This window comes from Suricata suricatta, chromosome 3, assembly GCF_006229205.1.
Source record: "Suricata suricatta isolate VVHF042 chromosome 3, meerkat_22Aug2017_6uvM2_HiC, whole genome shotgun sequence".
Taxonomy (NCBI): Eukaryota; Metazoa; Chordata; class Mammalia; order Carnivora; family Herpestidae; genus Suricata; species Suricata suricatta.
The window spans coordinates 59,308,682-59,328,778 of NC_043702.1; the positions used below are offsets into that span (position 1 = coordinate 59,308,682).

Genomic DNA, 20,097 nt, shown 5'->3' on the forward strand with positions numbered 1-20,097 from the left:
GTAATTTAATCGGATATTTTCAACAGACCATTAGCAGCTTGGCACACTGTACTGAGTCAGTGCTTAAGCACAATAAAACAAATTTAACAGATGAACACATTTAATACATCAAGAACCTAATATTCACTCTCCCCTGCCTACCTTTCATTGCACTTTATCAAAATCACATTGTCGGTTCCAAAGCCAAGTGCAGCTCCAGCCTTCTTTATGGAATAGTGACTCTGCAACAAACAGAGGATCTAGGTCAGAAGTTAGACAGTTCCTTGTAAAACACCATAATCCAGGAGAAGAGCACCCAGACTCACGTGCTCTGAGGTGAAGAGGACCAGTTTGGGAACGGCTGCCATGCCCTTTGTCTTAACTTCCGGGAAGAACTTGTAGCGAGCGGCCATGATGCTGTACATGTTGGAGATTGCTCCCCCTATGAGCAAGTGGATACATGGGGAGCTGTGGAGCTCCATCATTATTGTTTCTCATAACTAAGGTTTTGAGCTGGTATCCTAAGAGACAAGAGAGGTCAGAAAGGGGAGGGACAATATCTTGATAGGTTTTGCTGGCTTCCCTATTGTCAGGGCTTTCCCCTGGCCCCTTTGCCTTGGGAATACAAGTAATCACACTCATTACCAAAGCCATCTAGGCAGTTGGGCTGGAGGTGATTCATGTACTCCAATGCCTGTTCCACCTGAAGCCTAGACAGAAATACAAGAGGTGGCGAAGGCAGTGGCTGCAAAGAGATAGGTGAGTTACAACCTTCCTGCTTTCACTTTCTGCTCAATCTATTTACTGAACAAAGATGAATCTGTTCTCTGAATGAGAAAGACAGAGAAGGAGAGAGTCATGGAGCCTATAGAAGGAAACAGTGACATTGTCTGGGTACTCTCCTTAAAGAACAGCTCAACTGAGTTACTGAGTCATTCAGGAGAACCCTAAGTTTATTAAAACCAAACTTGTGTTTACTTACATAAAGACACAAGGAGAACTGAGGTAACTATCTAGGTATGGCTGGCCAACACAAACTAAACACTTTCATATCATTTACTTGACAGTTAAACAGGCAAATTTATGGTTGACTTGGATTGCCTGGACAATTGTAATTCTTATTTCTTCTCCTGCCCTTGTACAAAACAATTATGCTGTCTCTGACACCATCCCACAGTCCTACTTACCTCTAAGAATATCTGTACTTGTTTTAAAGATTCTTACTGTATCTACATCAAACTAGAGGCTGCAAACAATTAGTCAACTGATAATCTTGATTCACTGATCCTCAGACCAATCAAATTATTGTTGACAGACTGGTGTTGTGTAGCATGATTTGAACACAACCTCTGTCAGTCTGTACAGGGGAGGCACAGGCTCTGGTAGACAGTACATAAGGAATGCAGCATTCTTGCTAGCTTTCACTCTGACAAAGATAGGGCAGGAGTATTGAAAAAAAATTTTTTAAGGTCATGATACTTCCACAAACTCACTCTGTGTTTAGTGTTCTCAGGGATCCCAAAGATCCATGCTATAAATCTTGAGGAGAGTCAGGAAAAGAGAAGAGAAACATACCAGGGGAAAATATCCCATCACCGTCTTTACTTGACCATCCAACTATCTCTCTCATCTTCTTAAGTGTTATTTGCTCCATGAGGACAAATACTGGTGCGATTTCATATGTAAACCTGAAAAGGTGGTGAGGGAAAAAATGATCACAAAGAAGTCAAACCACTTAGTTGGGGAAGACAGATAACTGGTTTAGATTTATACTTAGGTTCTAAAAAAAGAAAGTATTCAAAACCACTAAAACAATTTATTTCCTGGAAATGCATTAAGTCACCAATCATAAAATATCAGAAACCAGCCTGGGTTACCTAGAGAGGTGGTGGAATTATCTGCCCTGTGACTTTTCACCAGCAAAATAGATTTTTATCTGAATGGAATGTCTTAGATGTGGTCCACCCAGAGAAATAGAAGGAAAGAAAATGACTTTCCTGGATCTCCTTCACCTTTAAGATGTAAGATGATGCAAATGTTAATTGAATAATGTATTCTAAGTTCTGCATAAAATTGGTTTGCAACTGACCACAACTGACTGCTAGTTTCAAACTTGTAGAATCTATAAAACTCAGAGACAAAATCTATCTTTTAAAAACAATATAAACATCTGAAAGCTAACTGTGAATCTAATTGGAAATATTGACCCAGGTTTTAAAGATCTCAATATAATTATCTACATGGTTTTTCTACTAATAATCCTCAGGGACAGCTATGTTTCTATAATCCTCTGAAGTTGATATCTGTCAAGAATAATTACAAGTGATGACTTTCTAATTACCAATTACAAATAATAAGATAGTCAACTGGCATATACAGCTGACTGTGGGCATCAGATACCCGGTCAGGCTAGCTTTGTCTTCTAACAAACTGATTGCGAAGTAGCAAGTCATACTCTCCTCAAAGCAACTGCGAACAGAAGCACAGTCAAGTAGACCAGTCATTGAAACAAGATTGTGGTGCCAAGGACAGGGCTTAAGAGAAATCAAAGAAGGTCCATCCACAGCAAATTAAGCCAGAAAACAAAAAGATATTTACTGACTCTGAGGCTCTTTGTCTTTCTTCTTTTTGCTTGGTCTTCTTAAGCATGAGAGCCTATTGTGGGCTCAGCTCTGACCATGCTTGCTGAAGAGAGATTCCTAGATTGACTCAGCCAAGTGATACAGGGAGACTTTGTCTTTGATTAGGGTGTTTGGGCTGAATGCCAATACCAAGGGCTAATGGGAATTCTTGCTGGCTTACTGATTTAGAAAAGTTATTTGCCAAGGATGAGATAATAATTATACAATAAGACACAGGTGAAGCTACTAAGTTTTGATCATTGGGGGGAAAAGCAATCAAATCAATCACTTGGTGGTAAAAGAGGACAAAGAGATCCTGGTGGACCCTCAGGATTTATCTGTTGGTAGAAGAATTTTGCTTCCAAAATGAATGTGTCCATTTTCCTTGGGAGGACCCTTGAAATTTAGGAGGAAGACCCTTCGAAATCATGTGTTCAGTTACCATCACCTCTGGAGGTCACAATCATGCTTTGGTTCTGCTCTGAGCCCCATCACCGTAGCAACCAACACTCCCTCATGTCTGATGTCCTGATAAAGGAAGAAGAAGAGAAGGATTCCTGGTTTAGCCTGTGCTGCTGAGTGTACCAAGAGGCAAACTCACGATGTGCTTCTAACCATTCTTGAACAAATGTGGTATCAATAGTGCCACTGAGTTTTGGAAATGTTGGAATGGCAAAAATGTGTGCATGGTGGAGAGGTACTGGTGTCAGTGTGTGTGCTGGAACCTCACAATACCAAGTGAGGAGGCTCTCTGGGAAAAGGCAAGGAACAAATGGAATCACACACCACAATATCAGAACCGTATCAAGGATTAGATGAAAGCTGAATTGGAGTCAAGTCAGTGTTAGATGGCCAGGCAGGAATGCATGGGGATAGGGGAAGGGAGAGGGGGTGGCACTGAAGGCCAGGGGGTTGGTCGACTTCATGACTTAAATCAATTTAGGTCCCACGGTTTCCATGAATTAGTTGTTCTACCTAAGGACCAGGAATATGGCCATTACTCTCAGGATTAGGAGGAAGAGTCTATAGAGTTTGATAATGAAACTATTTTATCTCATCTATTTCAGTTTCCTTATCTGTACCAGGTACCCAGTTCCTAAACTTTTCTTCCAGTTTTGTTCAATAAATACTTATTAAGTGACTATTCTCTGCCAGGTGGTGTCTTATATACAGAGGAAACAAAGATGTTGGACACCATTTCCAATGTTAGTGAGGAAGCTTCCTAGGATGAATCCAGCCTTTTTTTCTTGGCCTTGCTGTATCCTGTTTGACAGTCCCTGCCTAGGTCTCAAGGACCAGTTATCCCACAGCTAACACCAAGCTTATCCTGATTCATGGCTTTAGTCCTGTCATCCTCTCTGGGAAGCTGAGAGATTGGTCCATGGCTGTTGATACTCAGCTAAGCCTGACAGATGGACTAACACGGGGTTTCCTATTTCTGACACTTCTCTATCCTGCCTTCCCATCCTGGGCATGTTTACAAGTGGGAGTCTGTCTGTGCTTTTAACTTAGCTGGGGTCAGGAAAGCCTTTAGGGATCCTAGGAAAGTTATGGTCTCTCTCTTCAGGAAAAAAATGAGGATATGCACATCATTTTTGTATGTAATTACAGGAGATTCTCCTCTTGCAACCTGGACTCCAAATGACAGATGAAAGTGAATAAAGCCAAGAGAGGAAAGGTCAAATATAAATTCAAAAGAAGCTGGTTAGATGCTAAAGTCAGCATACAAGATGGTATTTCAGAATCAGAGGACAAGAAACTAAACCTTTAAAAAGTTCTGGGGTGAAGAACACGGGACTGGAAATTAGGGATCAAAACAGGATGGTGACATTCATGAGTGACATTAAAGGAGAGTTGGGAGTCCTTGAGTGTTCTGAGTAAGGTAGTGAGTCAGCCCTTTTTTAGTGGTTCAACTCAACTTTCTAGTGGGATTCACTCCAAACTACGGCAAATTGATTGTCAAGTGCTCTGTTTCTCTTGTGGCAGAGTCTGCTGGTTGCTAACCAGTATCAATTTTCCTCTGCTTCATTCAATTTTACTCAGGGTTGCAATTCACCTAAAGCAAAGACTACATTCCTAGCTTCCCTAGGTGTGGCCATGGGACTGATTTCTGGCTAAAGATATGCTATGGGAACTGCTGTGTGGAGCTTCTGGAAAGGTTGCTTAGAAAGAGTGTGTTCCCCTTTTGACCATGCCCCTCCTCCTCTCCTTTCTTTCCTCCATCTTCCTCCCTTCCTTCCTCTCTCCCTCTTTTCCTCCCTCCCTCACTCCCTTTCATTCTTCCTTTCTTCCTTCCCCTCTCATTTCTAATTCTGGAACACACAGTGATAGCTAGCGCTCCAGCAGCCTGCCTGCACCATGAGGTGACTCTGAGGCTGAGAGCCACGTGCTACAGTATGGATTAGAAAGGCACAAGGAACCTGGATCCCTGGTGACTGTCAAACTTGGAACTTCTTTAATGAGAGAAGTAATTTTCTATGTGGACTCTTAAACTTGACACTCCTCTTAGATTTCTCCTCCTTACAGATGTGGCACCTGGCCCATCTTCACTTTACAAGGTAACAGATCTGAGGGGAAGCTTAGAGAGCCCCGTTGGGGTCCAGAGATGATGAGAAACAGAAACAAAAGACCTGGGAGGCATCTCAAATGGCAACAGTGGCCTATGTAATGACTGCCTCTTCTAGGTGTGTTCACTGCACCTTGCATACAACGGGTCCTTAAGACCGGTGCCTTTTCTAGTCTTCAGAACCACTCTGTAGGATGGATATTATTATCTCCCATTTTCTGAATAAGGAACTGAGTCTCAGAGAAATGCAGTGATTTGCTTCAAGATCTCAGTGCATTTCTGAGTCAGAATTCCCAGTCTTTTACCTCCCAGCTGCTTCTCTATGCTGAACGAGCACCGCCTACTGCAGGTTCCTCTCTAACAACTTGCCCAGCAGTATGAAATGACTGGTAACTGCCACAGAAAATTTCTCCTGCATGATTTCTATGAAAATAAAGCACTAGATACTTGAAACCATAACCTCATAACAAGGGGCCGTAACAGATCTTGCCATTAAGATTTTTGTCAGGTGCGTGAGGGAAGGCTGTTGTTTGCACTTGGGCACTGCTCAGCCTGCAAAGTCGTGCTCGGTGGCTCCATTTTGGAAGAAAAGAGCTGGATGTTCCATGAGCAACTATGTATTTGTGACGTTTTCCTTGGATTTTCAGTGGGCGCTTGCTGGGAGAACAGATCTCACGGCTATCCGCACAGGCAGGTGTAAATGCGTGAACATAAATGTTCTATTTTCTGTGAGCAGTTAGATACCTTACATTTTGCCACTCAAATTAGGAGACTAGATAGCTCTTTCTGAAAGACCATATTGAGGAATATAGTCATTACTTTCTATTACCAATGCCACTCAAATGCAATGATAGAGCAGGCCAACAAAATGAGTATGTCACTAATTTTGCCTACTCTGCCAAAGAGAAATCCTTTTGCCATTCTTTCCCAGGTTTATTTTGAAAATGTCCCCAGTTGGAGAAGGAACTATCTTGAGGGAGCAAATTTCTGCAGAAGCTCCTGACAGTGCTGCCACATTTCATGATCTTCCAGGAGAACTGACTTAGAACAATTTCTAGATAATAGTTATTACTTCTTCAGACAATGCCTTGTCTCTAGAACTGACAGAAACTATTTCACTATGTTAAATAACCTTCTCTATCGATCTGTTGGAATCGGATCATATTTTATAAATATCCATTGTGTTCAGTACAGCTGCAATTACTATGTGCCATTTAGTTGGACTGGCCTTGACCTCAGATGGCTGGGACATATTTTAGTGTTTCATGGCTGAGCTGAGGTAAGGAAAGAGTAAAGGACCTGATTTTATGAACAGACAAAAAAGGAATTGTGAGATTTCTCTGATTGAAGAAAAGCCTTTTAGGAGACTCTTCGGTCATGAACTCACAAAAGAGTGAGTTCTTTTGATTTCCCTTGAGATTGGACCATATATGTTAGGAAATTGCAGCTGAGAATCCTACAGGATACACACTTAAAAAGGCTATGTAGATTCAGTGTGTATGTTAACATGAGTGCTTGAACCTTAAAGGATGTTTAACTTTACTCTATTTTTCTCACTTATTTTCCAAGTAGTTTTTTTTAAAGTTGTGATGCCTAATTTAAAATTGTTCCTTAGTGTGAGATGCTCCAATTAAGCATTAGTGTCTTATTTCTAGTTATCACTAGTACATTATGATGTCCGGGCTTGCTGATATATTTGTATATTCACAAATCATACCACCGTAAAGGTTGCAAAGGCAAGTTTTTCGTTAGAGGAGGCCAAACAAGCAATTGTATCTGTGACCCCAATTCCTCTTGACTCTTCATGGCCTCGGTGGTCCAACACAGACACTCTGTGACATTGACCATGACTTGCAAACAGCAAGCATGAAAATCATTTTTTTCAATCAATTTAATCTTCTGTGCCTTAATTTAGTCCTAAAAGCCTCACTTGTCACATTTGCTTTAAAAATTGGTCACTGCTGTTTTAAATTAGGAAACAACTCAGGAATTAACAAAAACTTTTCTGAATGTAGTTAAATATTTTGTGTCACAGCATTGAATAGCTTTGGAAAACATATGTATCAATGGACAATTCTGAAGTGCCTTTTCAGGTTTTGTGCCTAGTAGTAGTTTGTTGAAGAAAAATAGAACATCTTGAACTTTAATGACTTACATTCTATCTTGATGTCAAAGGGAATTTCTCATTTTAAACAATACCACCCTTTCACTTAAATTCATTTTTCAAATCGACTCCACCATGCACTTAGAAAGTGGATGGTTATTTTCTAAATATTTCCACAGTGACTAAAACACATGCAAATTCTTATATAATTATTTTAAAAATTATTGTTAGAAACTTGTTTTATTGTTTTCCCCTGGATACTTTGAGAGAATGTGGTGCCATGGATTGGGTGTCTAGATAGTGGTAAAATAGGATCATAGTTTTCAGAGAAAAGACAGTACTCAGTAGACTATAACGACCCTCCATCAACTAGTAACCCATCCTTGTCTCCAAAGAGGACATGCGTATATAGAGGAAAGGGGTGACTGCAAGACGTCTACTCAGGAAGTCCTTGCACCCCCAGGGCCTCAGAGTCAGTTTCATATAAATTTGTAGGAGATTGAAAACAAATTAAGGTTTTGCCAACTCAAGCAAGTACAGAAAAAAAAAAGCCAAATTGAGAAAAACAAGGAGTTATTTTTGAAAATCCACTACCATCTGGATTTTGTTTTAGAATTTTTAGGTAAGCTACAGATGGATCAAACTAGTTTGTGGCTTTCTGGCAGCTTTACCTGTGAAAGAACTACATCCTAAATGATGAGGACCTATGTGCTGAGGTGGGAAAACAGACCAGGATCATACTCCAAAACATGGCCTCTTTAGATACATCATTAAGAGACATGGATTTTCTTAACATGAAATTTCACACTAAATTCTGAAAGCTGGAATTATTCTCTCTCATGACCATGTTTTTATGGAACTGTATTATTCATTAAAAATAGTTTATTTAGTATCTACTACTAAAACAGAACTGTGATAAACTTAAAAGATTTTAAGAGAAAAGATGAGTAGGGTAACTGTAATAACATTATTATAGAACCATTGGAAGTGGACTTTTAAAGCAACAAGCCATAATCACACATCACAGTTGCTCATATGAAACTAATATGTGGAACTTACATATTGGTATTGGCAGTTGATGTCAGCCATTCGCCAGCTAAACCAATGATATCCAGTCCAGTGGAGAGCTGGTTGAAAAATCGAGGGTGACCTGGAGAGATGAGCAACAGGCAAGCATCAAGTAAAAACTAGGCATTGCAAGCAATCTTCAAAGCAAAGGCTGGCCACACTGATGGGGCCTTTATCCCAAGAGTCTAACAGGACTGTCCAAGGATATTGGGGAAGGGAGGGCAGGCGGACCTACCCTAGTCCAACCTTTAGCATTAATGATACTCCCCAAACCTATGTTTCTGAAGCAGAGTGCTTTAAAATTTTTTTGATATTTATTTATTTTTGACGGGGGGGGGGGGCGGTGGGGACAGAGAATGAGAAAGAGACACAGAACCCAAAGCAGGCTCCAGCCTTTGAGCTGTCAGCACGGAGACTGATGCGGAGCTCGAACCTACAAACCATGAGATCATGACCAGAGCTAAAGTCAGATGCTTAACCAACTGAGCCACCAGGGGGGCCCCTGAAGCAGAATGCTTTTAAAGATAAAAAAAAAATCCTTTGTCATGAAACTAATAATCTTTACAGTATCTAATTTGTTGATTTTCCAATAAACTCTGTCATAATGATTTTTTAAATTACAAATCAGGATATGGTGGTCCTGATTTTAACCATAAATGTTTTGACTTTTAATTTAACACCCCAAGGATTTAATCCCCAAATCAACATTCACTGATATAGGAGAGCCTGCAGGACTTGGAGAGGATTTGTGGCTCTATGGGCCACATCAAGCCCAGGAAGGTGCCAGCTCTGGTGTAGATGTCTCTGGGTCCCTGTGTCACCCAAATATGATGTCAAGCATTGGTGTGTTTTTGTCCATACATAGTCAGGTGACCATTAAACTAAATTTATTGCTGAGATGACCTGGCATCTCCTCTGTGAAACAGAGGCAAATATAGCTTCATTCACTCATCAAGTTGTTGGTAAAATAATTGTTATTACTCTATAACCCTAAAACGCTTTATAACACAGAGTCTGCTTTAACAGGCTTTGTTCTCAGCAAATTCAGGATTGTTTCCAAGTTTTGGCCAACTTGGCGTTCACAGGAAAACTCAACCCCACATCAGCAGGCTTGGCTAGGCTGTCATGAAGGTGTCAATGCAATAGATTATCTAGGGGTGTGTGACAGAGAACTGGTATTAGAGAGAGATGCTGACTGCTGTGTTTCCAGTAGAAATTGCTTTTGCCTCTGAAATAACTGTCAGAGAGCTGGTGTTTGAATGTTCCTGGTCTGAGCCCCTTCTCTGAAAATGTGTATTCTTCCTTGGATGTGATGGCGACCCATTTAGAACATCCAGACTCTGACTTCTTATATCAGAATATGAATATACGAATCTCTGCATATCAAGAATCCTCAAAGGACAATACTGATCCTCAAGGGGGAAAAAATGAAAGAACCATGAACAGTAAGCTTAGTGTAACTATGGGGCCAGATTCCAGACATTTATGTAGATTACACTAAAAAGCTATTCCACTTTGCTCAGTGCCAACAGAATCTCCGAGTTCTCTTGCAAAGTAACAAACTTTTTCGATATCCATTAAAAAAACATGCAATATCCATTTGAAAACTTTCAACAATAAACATTTCATATTAAGACCAAATATACATATTTTTATTTATCATAAACAAATGCAATCACACTTTTTAAGAATGTATCAAAACAACCCATCTCTATGGCAGAGACAAAAGATGGACAATGATAGACAGACTGACACGAATGTCCTCAAATAAAAGTGAAACAGTATCAGAGTGCTTGGGTGGCTCAGTTGGTTAAGAGTCTGACTTTGGTTCAGGTTATGATCTTGCAGCTTGTGAGTTCAATCCCCATGTAGGGCTCTGTGCTGACAGCTCAGAAGCCAGGAGTCTGCTCTTGGATTCTGTGTCTTACTCTCTCTGTGCCTCTCCCTGACTCTCACTCTATCTCCAAAATAAACAAATATTTTAAAAAATTATTAAAAAAAAAGTGAAATAGTATCTCTTTGTCCATTGAACATATGAAGGAAACAAAGTTTTCCAAAACCTTACTCTTATCTTATGACTACAGCATTCTGCCTCCAAAATCTTATACCAGAATTTCTATCAAATAACAAAATGACCTATTTTAAATTCAATTTCAATTCTCTATAGTCAATGAAGCAACAGACGATAAATGTGGTACTAAGCAGCACATAGTCTAAAGTCAGGTAGGGGGAGAAAGAGTTATTTTTCAAAGTAAAGCTTTTCAATGAATAAACTTCAAGGGAAAAAATGGAGGGGGAAATTTATTAAGAGACATATCAAGCAATTGCAATGTGGGGGATGCATTATAGAATTATAATTTATGAACTATAAAATTCATGAGACCTTTGGAAAATTGAACATTGAATATTTGATACTAAGGAACTATAAATTTTGAATTTTTTGATCTAACAATGATATTATGGTTATTTATTTTTTAAATGTTTATTTATTTGAGAGAGAAAGAGGAAGAGAAAGAGCGTGCATGAGCTGGGGACGGGCAGAGAGATGGGAGAGAGAGACAGAACCCCAAGCAGGCTCTGTACTGTCAGCGCAGAGCTCCACATGGGGTTCGATCCCATGAACCATGAAATCATGAATGGAGCCAAAATCAAAAGCTGGATACTTAGCCAACTGAGCCACCCAGGCACCTCTTGTGGTTTTTTTTTTTTTTTTTTAAGAGTTCTTGAGAATGAAGAATACTATGGATGAAATACGTTTGAGATTTGCTTCCATATAATATAGAAGGGAGGGTAATAGGTAAAACAAAGTTGGCAGAAGTTGATAAAAGCGTTGGGTATACAGCGTTGATTGTACTATTCTACTTTTGTAAAAGTTTAAACTTTTCCATAATAAAAGGTTAACAAAGAAAAACCAAGGAAGTAGGTATATCTACTGTGACTGAGGGCTGACCAGTCTGTCTCAGGTCACAGAGAATCTATATATACTGGTTCCTTTTTCAGAAATTGTTAACTTGTAAAGAAATTTCCAATACCATCATCATCTCTTCACAGACTGCACCCAGATCAGTCGTGTTCACTGTTAAAACCCAATTCATCATTTTGGCTGAGTATTTATATCCTTAAAAAAATACCTTCCACTGTGTGCAGCTACCTGTGGGGTTTCCCCTATTGCTCCGATCTAGATCTAAACTACAGATCATCAACCAGAAGCTGTATTTTCATCTGGCAGCAACGGAATGCTTTCCCAGGGTCTACACCTTGAGGTGCAGGGTTCACACTGCCTGAGACATTAAACTCTATAAATGCAAACGTCTGCTCCCAGAAGCTGCTCGGAAGAACAGGGATGAAGGGTTGTAGGCTAAATATCTAAGTGGAGGCATCCGTTGGTCTAATAAGAGTCCATGCTCCTATGGTCAGAGGATGCTTCAGTTTTTGGAGGCAATATGAGCTGTTATTACGACAAATCCATTTTTTGTTGAGGGTAACACTATTCTGAGCTTTCATGATAAAAGTACATGGTCTCACCTATCTGTGAAAGTGTCTGTAGAGTGACTTGACAAAATAAAAAACACTGGACTAAAGCAAGTCCAGCTAAAATACACATGGATAATCCGGACTCTATTTTGTCTGGCCGTATAACACTACTGGATATTCATCAGGAATCCGTTAGCCTTGACACCAAAGTGAGCTGCAACTATACTGATGGGCATGCTTTTCTTTAAAAAACAAAGACTTTAAAATACAATTAAGTCTTGTCTGCAGTTATTCATGGAAGCTACACTTATTTCAGTGGTTTTGGTACACCTCAAAAGTTGTTTGGGATCCCTTATTTAAAAATGCTTCTTTGGCCAGCCTATTTCATTATAACATTTGGTTTCTGACATGCAGTAGTCTCACTCAGCCCTATCACCCCCAACCTCCTTAGTCTTGGCCTTAAGTCTACCTTCAAATGACTACAAAGAGCAAGAGGGATAATAGAGAGGAGAGGCAGACAGAGAAAAACAGAAAAAGAACAAGGTTTCCCCTGTGGTGGCAATTATGCCATGGACTGCCCGCCCAAGAGCTCAGGAAAGGCAGGATGCTGTGGGAAAAACAGCAAGGAGAAGAAACCATTGCTTCACTCCCAGGCTTAGAAACAGCCCAGCAGAGATCCAAAAAGGCCTTGAACTTGAAGCACCTGGGAAGTAACCACTTTTGCCAGGACCACTGATTGGAGAGGGTTCCTATAACATGAAAAGGAGGCAAGAGGGCATCCTTAAAGGCCCCTTGTTAGAAAGAGGATTTAATGACTCAGATGGTCTCCACTCCAGAGGTGGGAGTAAGGTGCAAATGGTGTCTATGTGTGTGACATTTTTGCCTACCTAACAGAAGGGGTTGTGGGTTGAACTGTGTCCCTCAAAAAGATATGATCGTCATAACCCCTGGTTCCCATGAGTGTGCCCTTATTTGGAAAGAGGGTCTTTCAAGTTAAGATGAGTCCATAATGGATTGGAGTAGGCCTAATCTAAAGATTTGTGTCCTCACAAGAAGAGAAAACTGTGGGGGGACCAGCTGACTAAGCAACTCTTGGTTTCGGCTCAGGTCATGATCTCACGGGTTCGTGGGTTCAGGCCCTGTGTCAGGCTGTGTGCTGACAGCATAGAGCCTGCTTAGGAGGCTGTCTGTCTCTGCCCCTCTCCCACTCACACTATCTCTGTCTCTCAAAATAAATAAACTTTAAAAAAAACAAAAGGAGAGAAAACCGTGGACACATTCACAGGGAGAACACCATGGGAGGGTGAAGGCAGGATCAGAGCGATGCCATCTACAAGCCAAGGATGCCCTCGTCCACCAGAAGCTGGAAGAGGCAAGGACAGAACCTCTCTAAGAGTATTCCAAGAGGACATGCACATCTAAATTTCAAACTTCTAACGTCTAGAACTGTGAGAGAATAAATTTCTCTTGTATTGGGTCACCCAGTTCGTGGTAATTTGTTATGGCAGCCCTAGAAAACTAATACAGAAATGGGCCCCATTCTCCCCTGTTTTAGGGGCAGGCAAGGGTAAGATTTATCAGAATGAAATAGGCATGAAATGGAGGAGAGAAAAGAAGTAGGGGACAGGTCATTCTGCTCTTTTTAGATTGTGAAGAGCCTAAAACCAAGAATGAAATCTCTTTTTACAGGACTCGATACAGCGCCACGTGCTTGCATTTCTTAACTTATGTTTACAACAATGAATGATGATGAGCTTTTGCCAGAATTGGCCCTTCTACCCACTGTCACTGCCCTAGGTCATTCTGTGGTCACGGAACACATTGCTGCCTTCCCTCACCAGGGTTTGTGCTTCACCTTGAACATGATTTTGCTGTCCTCAACTGGCAAGGGTACAGTGGAGGGCAAGCTTCCTGCTGCACGGCCGCCTGGCTCTCACCCTTACCTGTACGGACCCCATACTTCAGAGTGTCTCTGCAGTCAACCAAGATCTGCTCCAGGGACTCCGGGTGGTCAGAGAGCTCCAAGTTGAAGCCCTCCATGCCTTCCAGCAGCTGGTGTGGGTGGTGGAAGTCCAGCACCTTGGTGGAGCGATCAAATGTCTTGCGGACATAGTTGAGGAGTATGTCTACCACCTCCAATAGAAACTGCACAGTTTGCTCTTCCCCGTTCTTAGCTGGAAGCAGATCTGAGGGGGGAAAGCCAACAAGTGGTTATTGCCTGGCTCATGTCTGGATTGCCTTAGCCCAGAAATCCCTATTGTCAGCCACGATAGCTTTACAGACCTAATATATTCCAGGCTATGTATACACATGGAGAATCTGATGTACCATCTGCCCAGAAAAATGCACATGTGCATACAGAATCGTCCTCTGTAGTGTCCTTAGAAAACTAGAGCTAGAAGATGGTGTTCAGAAAAGTGGGGAAGAGAACTCCCACCTCCCTCTCTCCTGACCTCATCCTTTGAGCTTGGACTTAGGAATATCTGGCGGTGATGTGGGGGTCTAGCCTCTGGGAGGCAGAGTCAGGCTGGGTTACGCAGGGAGGAAAACTGGAGGGGGTTCCAGCAGTTGTCAGCTACAGCTCAAGAGCAGATTGGCTGTACATGATGCTCTGTGTAGAGTCACCAGATTATCTTGGACGTTTCGTGAAGTCTTATTGACTGGGTCTGGCCTCCACGGCCTGTGAGGAGTTAATGGAAGGAGGCGGGTTTACCTTCAAGCTGTTCAGGAGAGACTGAGAAAGCACCTCCTGAGACAGAGTTGTGGGGACAGCAGTCATTAGTGAAAGGTCTCCAGAAGGAAAAGGGGTTTCAGAACAGCACTTGGTCATTAGGCCCAGCCACACAGCTTCCCAGAGTGATTGTGCTGCTGTTGCCAACCTTGAAGGATAAATGCTTTCATGGGAATCACTGGATTTTCTTATACGTAAGATTCCTTCGCATTCAGAGATTCTATGACGCCCTATTTGTCCCTGCAAGTGTCTTCAGAGTTGACTGTTTTCATTGACTGCCCTCATCCAGCATCCACAACAATACAGTCCTGGGCAGTAGGGAAGGAAGGAGTATATTTATTCAAATACTGGAAAAGTAGTTTCATGACAGTTCAGAAAAAGTAATGATATTTTTGGTAACAAGTAAAATTTCAGGAAAAAGTCAAGAAACTCAAATAAGGAATTGACTGGATAGGACTGGATAGGACTGGGGAGGGCTCGGCATGGGGAGGGCAGGAGGGCCGGGCCTACCTCGAGCAAACAGGTTGGAGAAGTCAGTCTCCGTGCGCCGGAAGCGTCCATCCCTGTCACTGTTCTCACAGGAAAGCAGGTTCTTGGAGGACTGCCTCTCCTTGAAGGCGCTCACGAGACGGCTCTTCTCTTCCAGGCTGTTGGTCCTTTGCAAGAAGCCTATAGCACAAGACACTGGGTCAGAGGGAAGGCATTCAATTCCCAGCCTTGGAGGGTCAGCTGCCAGGCCAAATCTGCTCTCCAAGCAGGGTTCTTGCTTCTTGTGAGAAGCAGCGGCGTATCTGCATTTTATACATAAGGGCTTTGGCACTGCTGGCCTCCAGGCGGGGAAGGGGCAGTGCCAAATGTCATCAGTGGCACAGACCCAGTCATGCAAGAGAGCAAAACAGTAAGCAAAGCCCATTCTCCTCTCTGAACATGACGCTGAACTCAGAATTAAGTCAATCGGACAGCTTCCACTCCAGTAACCAGCCCCAGGATGGCGTTTTAAGGGGAAGGACACAATCAGAGAGGATGCTGCTGGCATTAGGTTTATGGGAGGTGTAGTCAGAAGGAGGAGGAGGTGAGGACCAGCAGAGGGAGGAGGCAGTGACGACCAGCACTAAGGATTAGGGAAGACTTTCCTCAGGTACCAGGTAATGCTCACAGGATTGAACGTAAGTGTAATTTTTCTGACGCAAACCTGACATGCTGCTGTCTCCACCTCACCTCCCTCTCCTTGAATAAAGGTACTGGGGAAGGAGACAAGGAAGCCTAAAACCTTATGTCTGGTGACAATTTAATTCTATAAATACTTACTGAGCACCTTTTGTTAATGTTTATTTTTGAGACAGACAGAGAGAGAGACAGAGTACAAGCAGGAGAGGGGCAAGAGAGAGAGAGGGAGATATAGAATCCAAAGCAGGCTCCAGGCTCTGAGCTGTCAGCACAGAGCCCAACTCCAGGCTAGAACTCAGGAACCGTGAGATCATGACCTGAGCCAAAGTCAGACACTTAGTCAACTGAGTCACCCACGAGCCCCTTACTGAGCATCTATTGTGGAAAAGTCCTTTGCTAAGCCTCTAACACAGGGGGTAGATAGAGGTAAATGAGACAGATCTCCTACCCTTCACAAACTTACAGTTCGGCAGATGGTGACCAACACTGAAATAAAGCTAGAAAGCCATCCCAGAACTCCAAAGTGCATTCCGAGCCCAGGGTGGGATTCAAAGCACCTCACCTCTACTCCTCAAAAGGAGGAGAAATCTCTCCTATCTGAGGTGAACAGCGCAAACACCAGTGGCAGAGAAGCAGGTTGAGGCAAAAGAGCTGGAGACTGCCAAGTAAGAGCACACCGCTCAGTACCTATATTCACCCCCTCCGGGGCTCGGGACCTATAGACCCACTCCTTCCCTCAGCATCTCCTCCAACTCAGCCCCAATCTTAGCCCAAAGTGCAACACACAGAAAAGAAGAAGAACGTTCTAAGCTTCTTGGTGACCCCAAAGCTGTCTTTGTAGGTACCAAGATCCTTGGGGAGTCATGCTCATCACAAGGCAGGCTTGGAGGAAAATCCCAGGAGGTTCAAGGAGAGGCAAGTTAATGTGGGGAATTCAGCTTTACTTCCCCAGGACTGCAATTCAGTGGCGAGGGGCGGAAGAAGGAGCGATGCAGGGGGAAGGCTGCAGTGATTGGAATCCTCCCACACACAGGAGCAGGGGCTATTTTTGGAGGGAAGAACAGGCAGCAGGCCTTTTATTGTTCCCAGCACCCACCTTGTAAACGTATTGCTAAAGTCCCAAAGGATATCAGGAAGGGCGGTAGCGATAAGGAAGGACACCATGATAGAGCTCCACAGTTGGATGTAAAGATTGGAGTTGTATCCTTTCCCTCTCCTCTTCCCCTACTTTCTGAATTTCCCCTAAAATCCCCAAGTCCAAAACCCAGAGCCAGCATTCATTTGCCAGAGGGATGCAGAAGCGCCTGGCTCGCAAATTCCAAGACTGCTCACCCACTCCTGGAGCAACAAGCTATGGAATTTGCCAGGTTGAAAAGACCAACCATGTGGCCTAGTGGAAATGAGGTCCTGCCGGCTAAACTGCTACTCTTTAGGTCTCTGACCTCTGGTTGGCTCTGACTCACTCCTTGGGAAAGCCTTAAATGTCTACTCTGAAACCCCTTAGAAACGCCTTTCCTCTGGGTAGCCGCAGGACCTATGACCTTGATTTAGACTTTGGATGTTATCTCCAATGGAGGTGCTGACACAGACGGACAATTACAAAACAACTTTAAATCTGCATCTCATCCTTGGGCCACACTTCCTAGAGTGCACCAGGAATCAGTGTTTCCTATAAATCCTGTACTTAGGAATAGCACACTTACATGGCATTACACATTGTGTTTAAAGCCATTAATTTGCTATATAAATACTTTATGCATATTGTTAACAGAATAACAATTTCTTGGAAGGTATTTGTTTTCCAAAACATTGGAAGCCTCACAAAAGGTAAATGACGCAGACTTCTCACAGAAAGAAATGTATGCTTCTCCAAGGAAGACCAGGTGCAGGGTGACACTGAAGTCAGTTCTTTGACGACGACTTCCCCAGCTAACAAGGGGTCCTGGAAGCAGGGGTCCCTGACACTGAAGCAGACTGTGTTCTCTCTTGCTCTGAATAGCACCTGTGAGAACCTGGTTTAAGCCTGTGAGTGGTAACGCAGCTCGACATTCCTGAGAGGCAAAGAGGAAAGCAGAGGAAGGCTTGTAGTGCTCTGACTAGCTTTAAGGAGAGATCGGGAGCAGGAGACAAACTCTATCATGACTGGTCCATGACAGTGAGGAGATCCTGAGGCTGATTCCTTACCCGTGCCCCCAAACTCAAAGGCTGAGGGGGGGCGGCCCACTGAGTGGGGAAAGAGTGTAGGGAGCTAGAAAGCACTTGGCCTGAGCAAGTTGTTTCCAAATGTATCTGCGAGCTGTGCGTGGCATAAGGGCACCTGACCAAGGGGTAAGTGGGGGATGAAGCCCATCCCTCCTGCTCTCGCTCACCCAGCTGTAGCATGAAATTGCATCTACCTAGAGAAAGGAACTCTTTTTCTGATTTTTATGGGCTGAAAGTACCTTGCCAGATCTCCCTTGCCCCACTTGTTTTTTTTAATTTTCAAGAGAAGCCAGAAATATAGAATATTCAAAGTCTGTCTTTGTTTAAAAGTTGCACGGAAGCGCCTGGGTGGCTCAGTCTGTTAAGTGACCGACTGACTGTAGGTTTCAGCTCAGGTTGTGACCTCACAGTTCATGGGTTTGAGCCCCACATCAGGCTCTGTGCCACAGTTGGAGCCTGCTTGGGATGCTCTCTCTCTCCCTGACCCCTCCCGAGCTCATGCTCTCAAAATAAATAAACTTTAAAAAAAGTTGCATGGCAGCTGACACAAAATTAAACACACCCCCACATTGCGTGGGCTAAGTAACACAGCTCAGAGGCTGCAGCCGGCAACCAGTTTTGGACCTCTGCAGATATGAGATGGAGGGTCAACGACACACTGAGAAGTTAGCAGAACCCAGAGCCCAGACTTTGGGCTTCCTGAATCTTGTTCTAAGTCCTACCACCATGCCTGTAGCTACCCCACTCTACCTCTTGGCAGACCCTGGGTTTTTTCTACCTGATTATTTTCCCAGAGGATTCTGGCATCACTGGTGAGACCCAGGGTCTTCCTTGCAGCTTCCAGGGAAGGGAGGTAGGAGAGGGGTGGGAGTTGACTCTTGGCAAGGCACTGAAGATGTTTAGGGGGTCACCCAGGGCAATGGGGATTTGGAGGTTGGAAGAGGACCATCAGTTCCTATCCTGTCCTAATGTGAAAGATCAAACCAACCCGGATAGTGTCAAGAAAGCTGATGACTATCTGGGGTGAAGGCAGCTGGGGTGTCAGTGTGTGGAGGAGATGCGGAGGCTGTCGATTAAGGTCAAAACCAAAGACTTCACTTCGGAAAGCCAGAGGTGACCCAAAGTACGAAAAATAAATCCACCTGGGGTTTTGTTTCCTTTCAGAATCCAACCTAACGTGAAGCCTCCTCACCTGTGGCCCCAAAAGCTCGCATTTTAGCAGATGGCAGTTTCCCCTTAACAGACTACCAGCCCTCTCCTCCTGTTAAACGGATTGCAACTTTTCCGAAATTAGTATTGGGATGCGTGTGTGCTTAGACACAAAGACGAAACTCTCTGGGGATGGTCGTCTCCGAAGGTTCTAGAGTCTTCCCTCAGGCTAAATTGATGCAAACTCGGGGACTCCTATTTTCAGACCCAAGTAAGCTCAACTCTTTCTTGACCGGTTACCCTTTAGGGACATTTCGGGTGTGTCTCCCGAAGGGACAATTAGACCTTTTCTTCCCCTGACTCGGATGGGGGCCATAGAGGGCAAGGCCTGGGGCGCGAGGCCGGGCGCAGGAAATCCGGGGGGCCGCAGGCTGCCTGCCTGGCAGGCCCAGGACCGCGGGGAAGGCAGCCCTCCTCTCAAGTCTCCCCCGCCCTGCCCGCGACAGCGGCGGGCGCCCGGGGCTCGCTCAGTTCTGCTTGCCCGGCTGCATGACAATGACGGCTGCAGAAGCTGAGCGCGGTGGCCGCCGAAGGGACCCGGCGCGAAACGGGTCATTAAGCCGGGAAGGGCGGCGGGGGGAGGGGGCTATTTATAGAACAAAGCTCGGCCGCGGGCAGCTGCCCCCGCGCGCGGACGCGGCCCCGGCCTAGCCCCGCGGCCTCGCGTGCTGGGGAGAGGGTCACACCCGGGGCCGCCCCGCGGCAGGGTTGGGCTTTCCCTGGAAGATGGCTGGGTCTAGACGAGCAACGCTTCCTCACCGTGAATGCTGCTTGTTGGAGCGAAGGGACAGAGCCCCAGAAACGCAGGGAAGGCGCCGCGCGGCAAAGCGGGGGAGGGCGGGCAACTCCCGGAAGCCGTTAAATGCCCCGGGTCTGCTGCGGCCCCAGCTGCTGCCTTCCTCGGGCCCCCGGACGCCCGGACGCTGCAAGAGCAGGCCCGGGACCGCGCCGTGGCCGGCCCGCGCTCGGGCGCTCG

General features: G+C 44.1%; 1 protein-coding gene across 1 annotated transcript in view; it reads right to left on the reverse strand.

Moving 5' to 3' along the window:
- The window catches only part of GAD1 (glutamate decarboxylase 1), a 41,675-nt gene that overhangs the window by 15,208 nt on the left and 6,370 nt on the right, over positions 1-20,097 (reverse strand). The window contains exons 4-9 of the mRNA XM_029934398.1: positions 15,054-15,212; positions 13,756-13,998; positions 8,330-8,420; positions 1,555-1,667; positions 306-421; positions 142-221 (exon numbers count right to left, since the gene is read on the reverse strand). Of these exons, the coding sequence (XP_029790258.1) occupies positions 142-221; positions 306-421; positions 1,555-1,667; positions 8,330-8,420; positions 13,756-13,998; positions 15,054-15,212 (802 nt within the window). The remainder of the gene's footprint in view (positions 1-141; positions 222-305; positions 422-1,554; positions 1,668-8,329; positions 8,421-13,755; positions 13,999-15,053; positions 15,213-20,097) is intronic.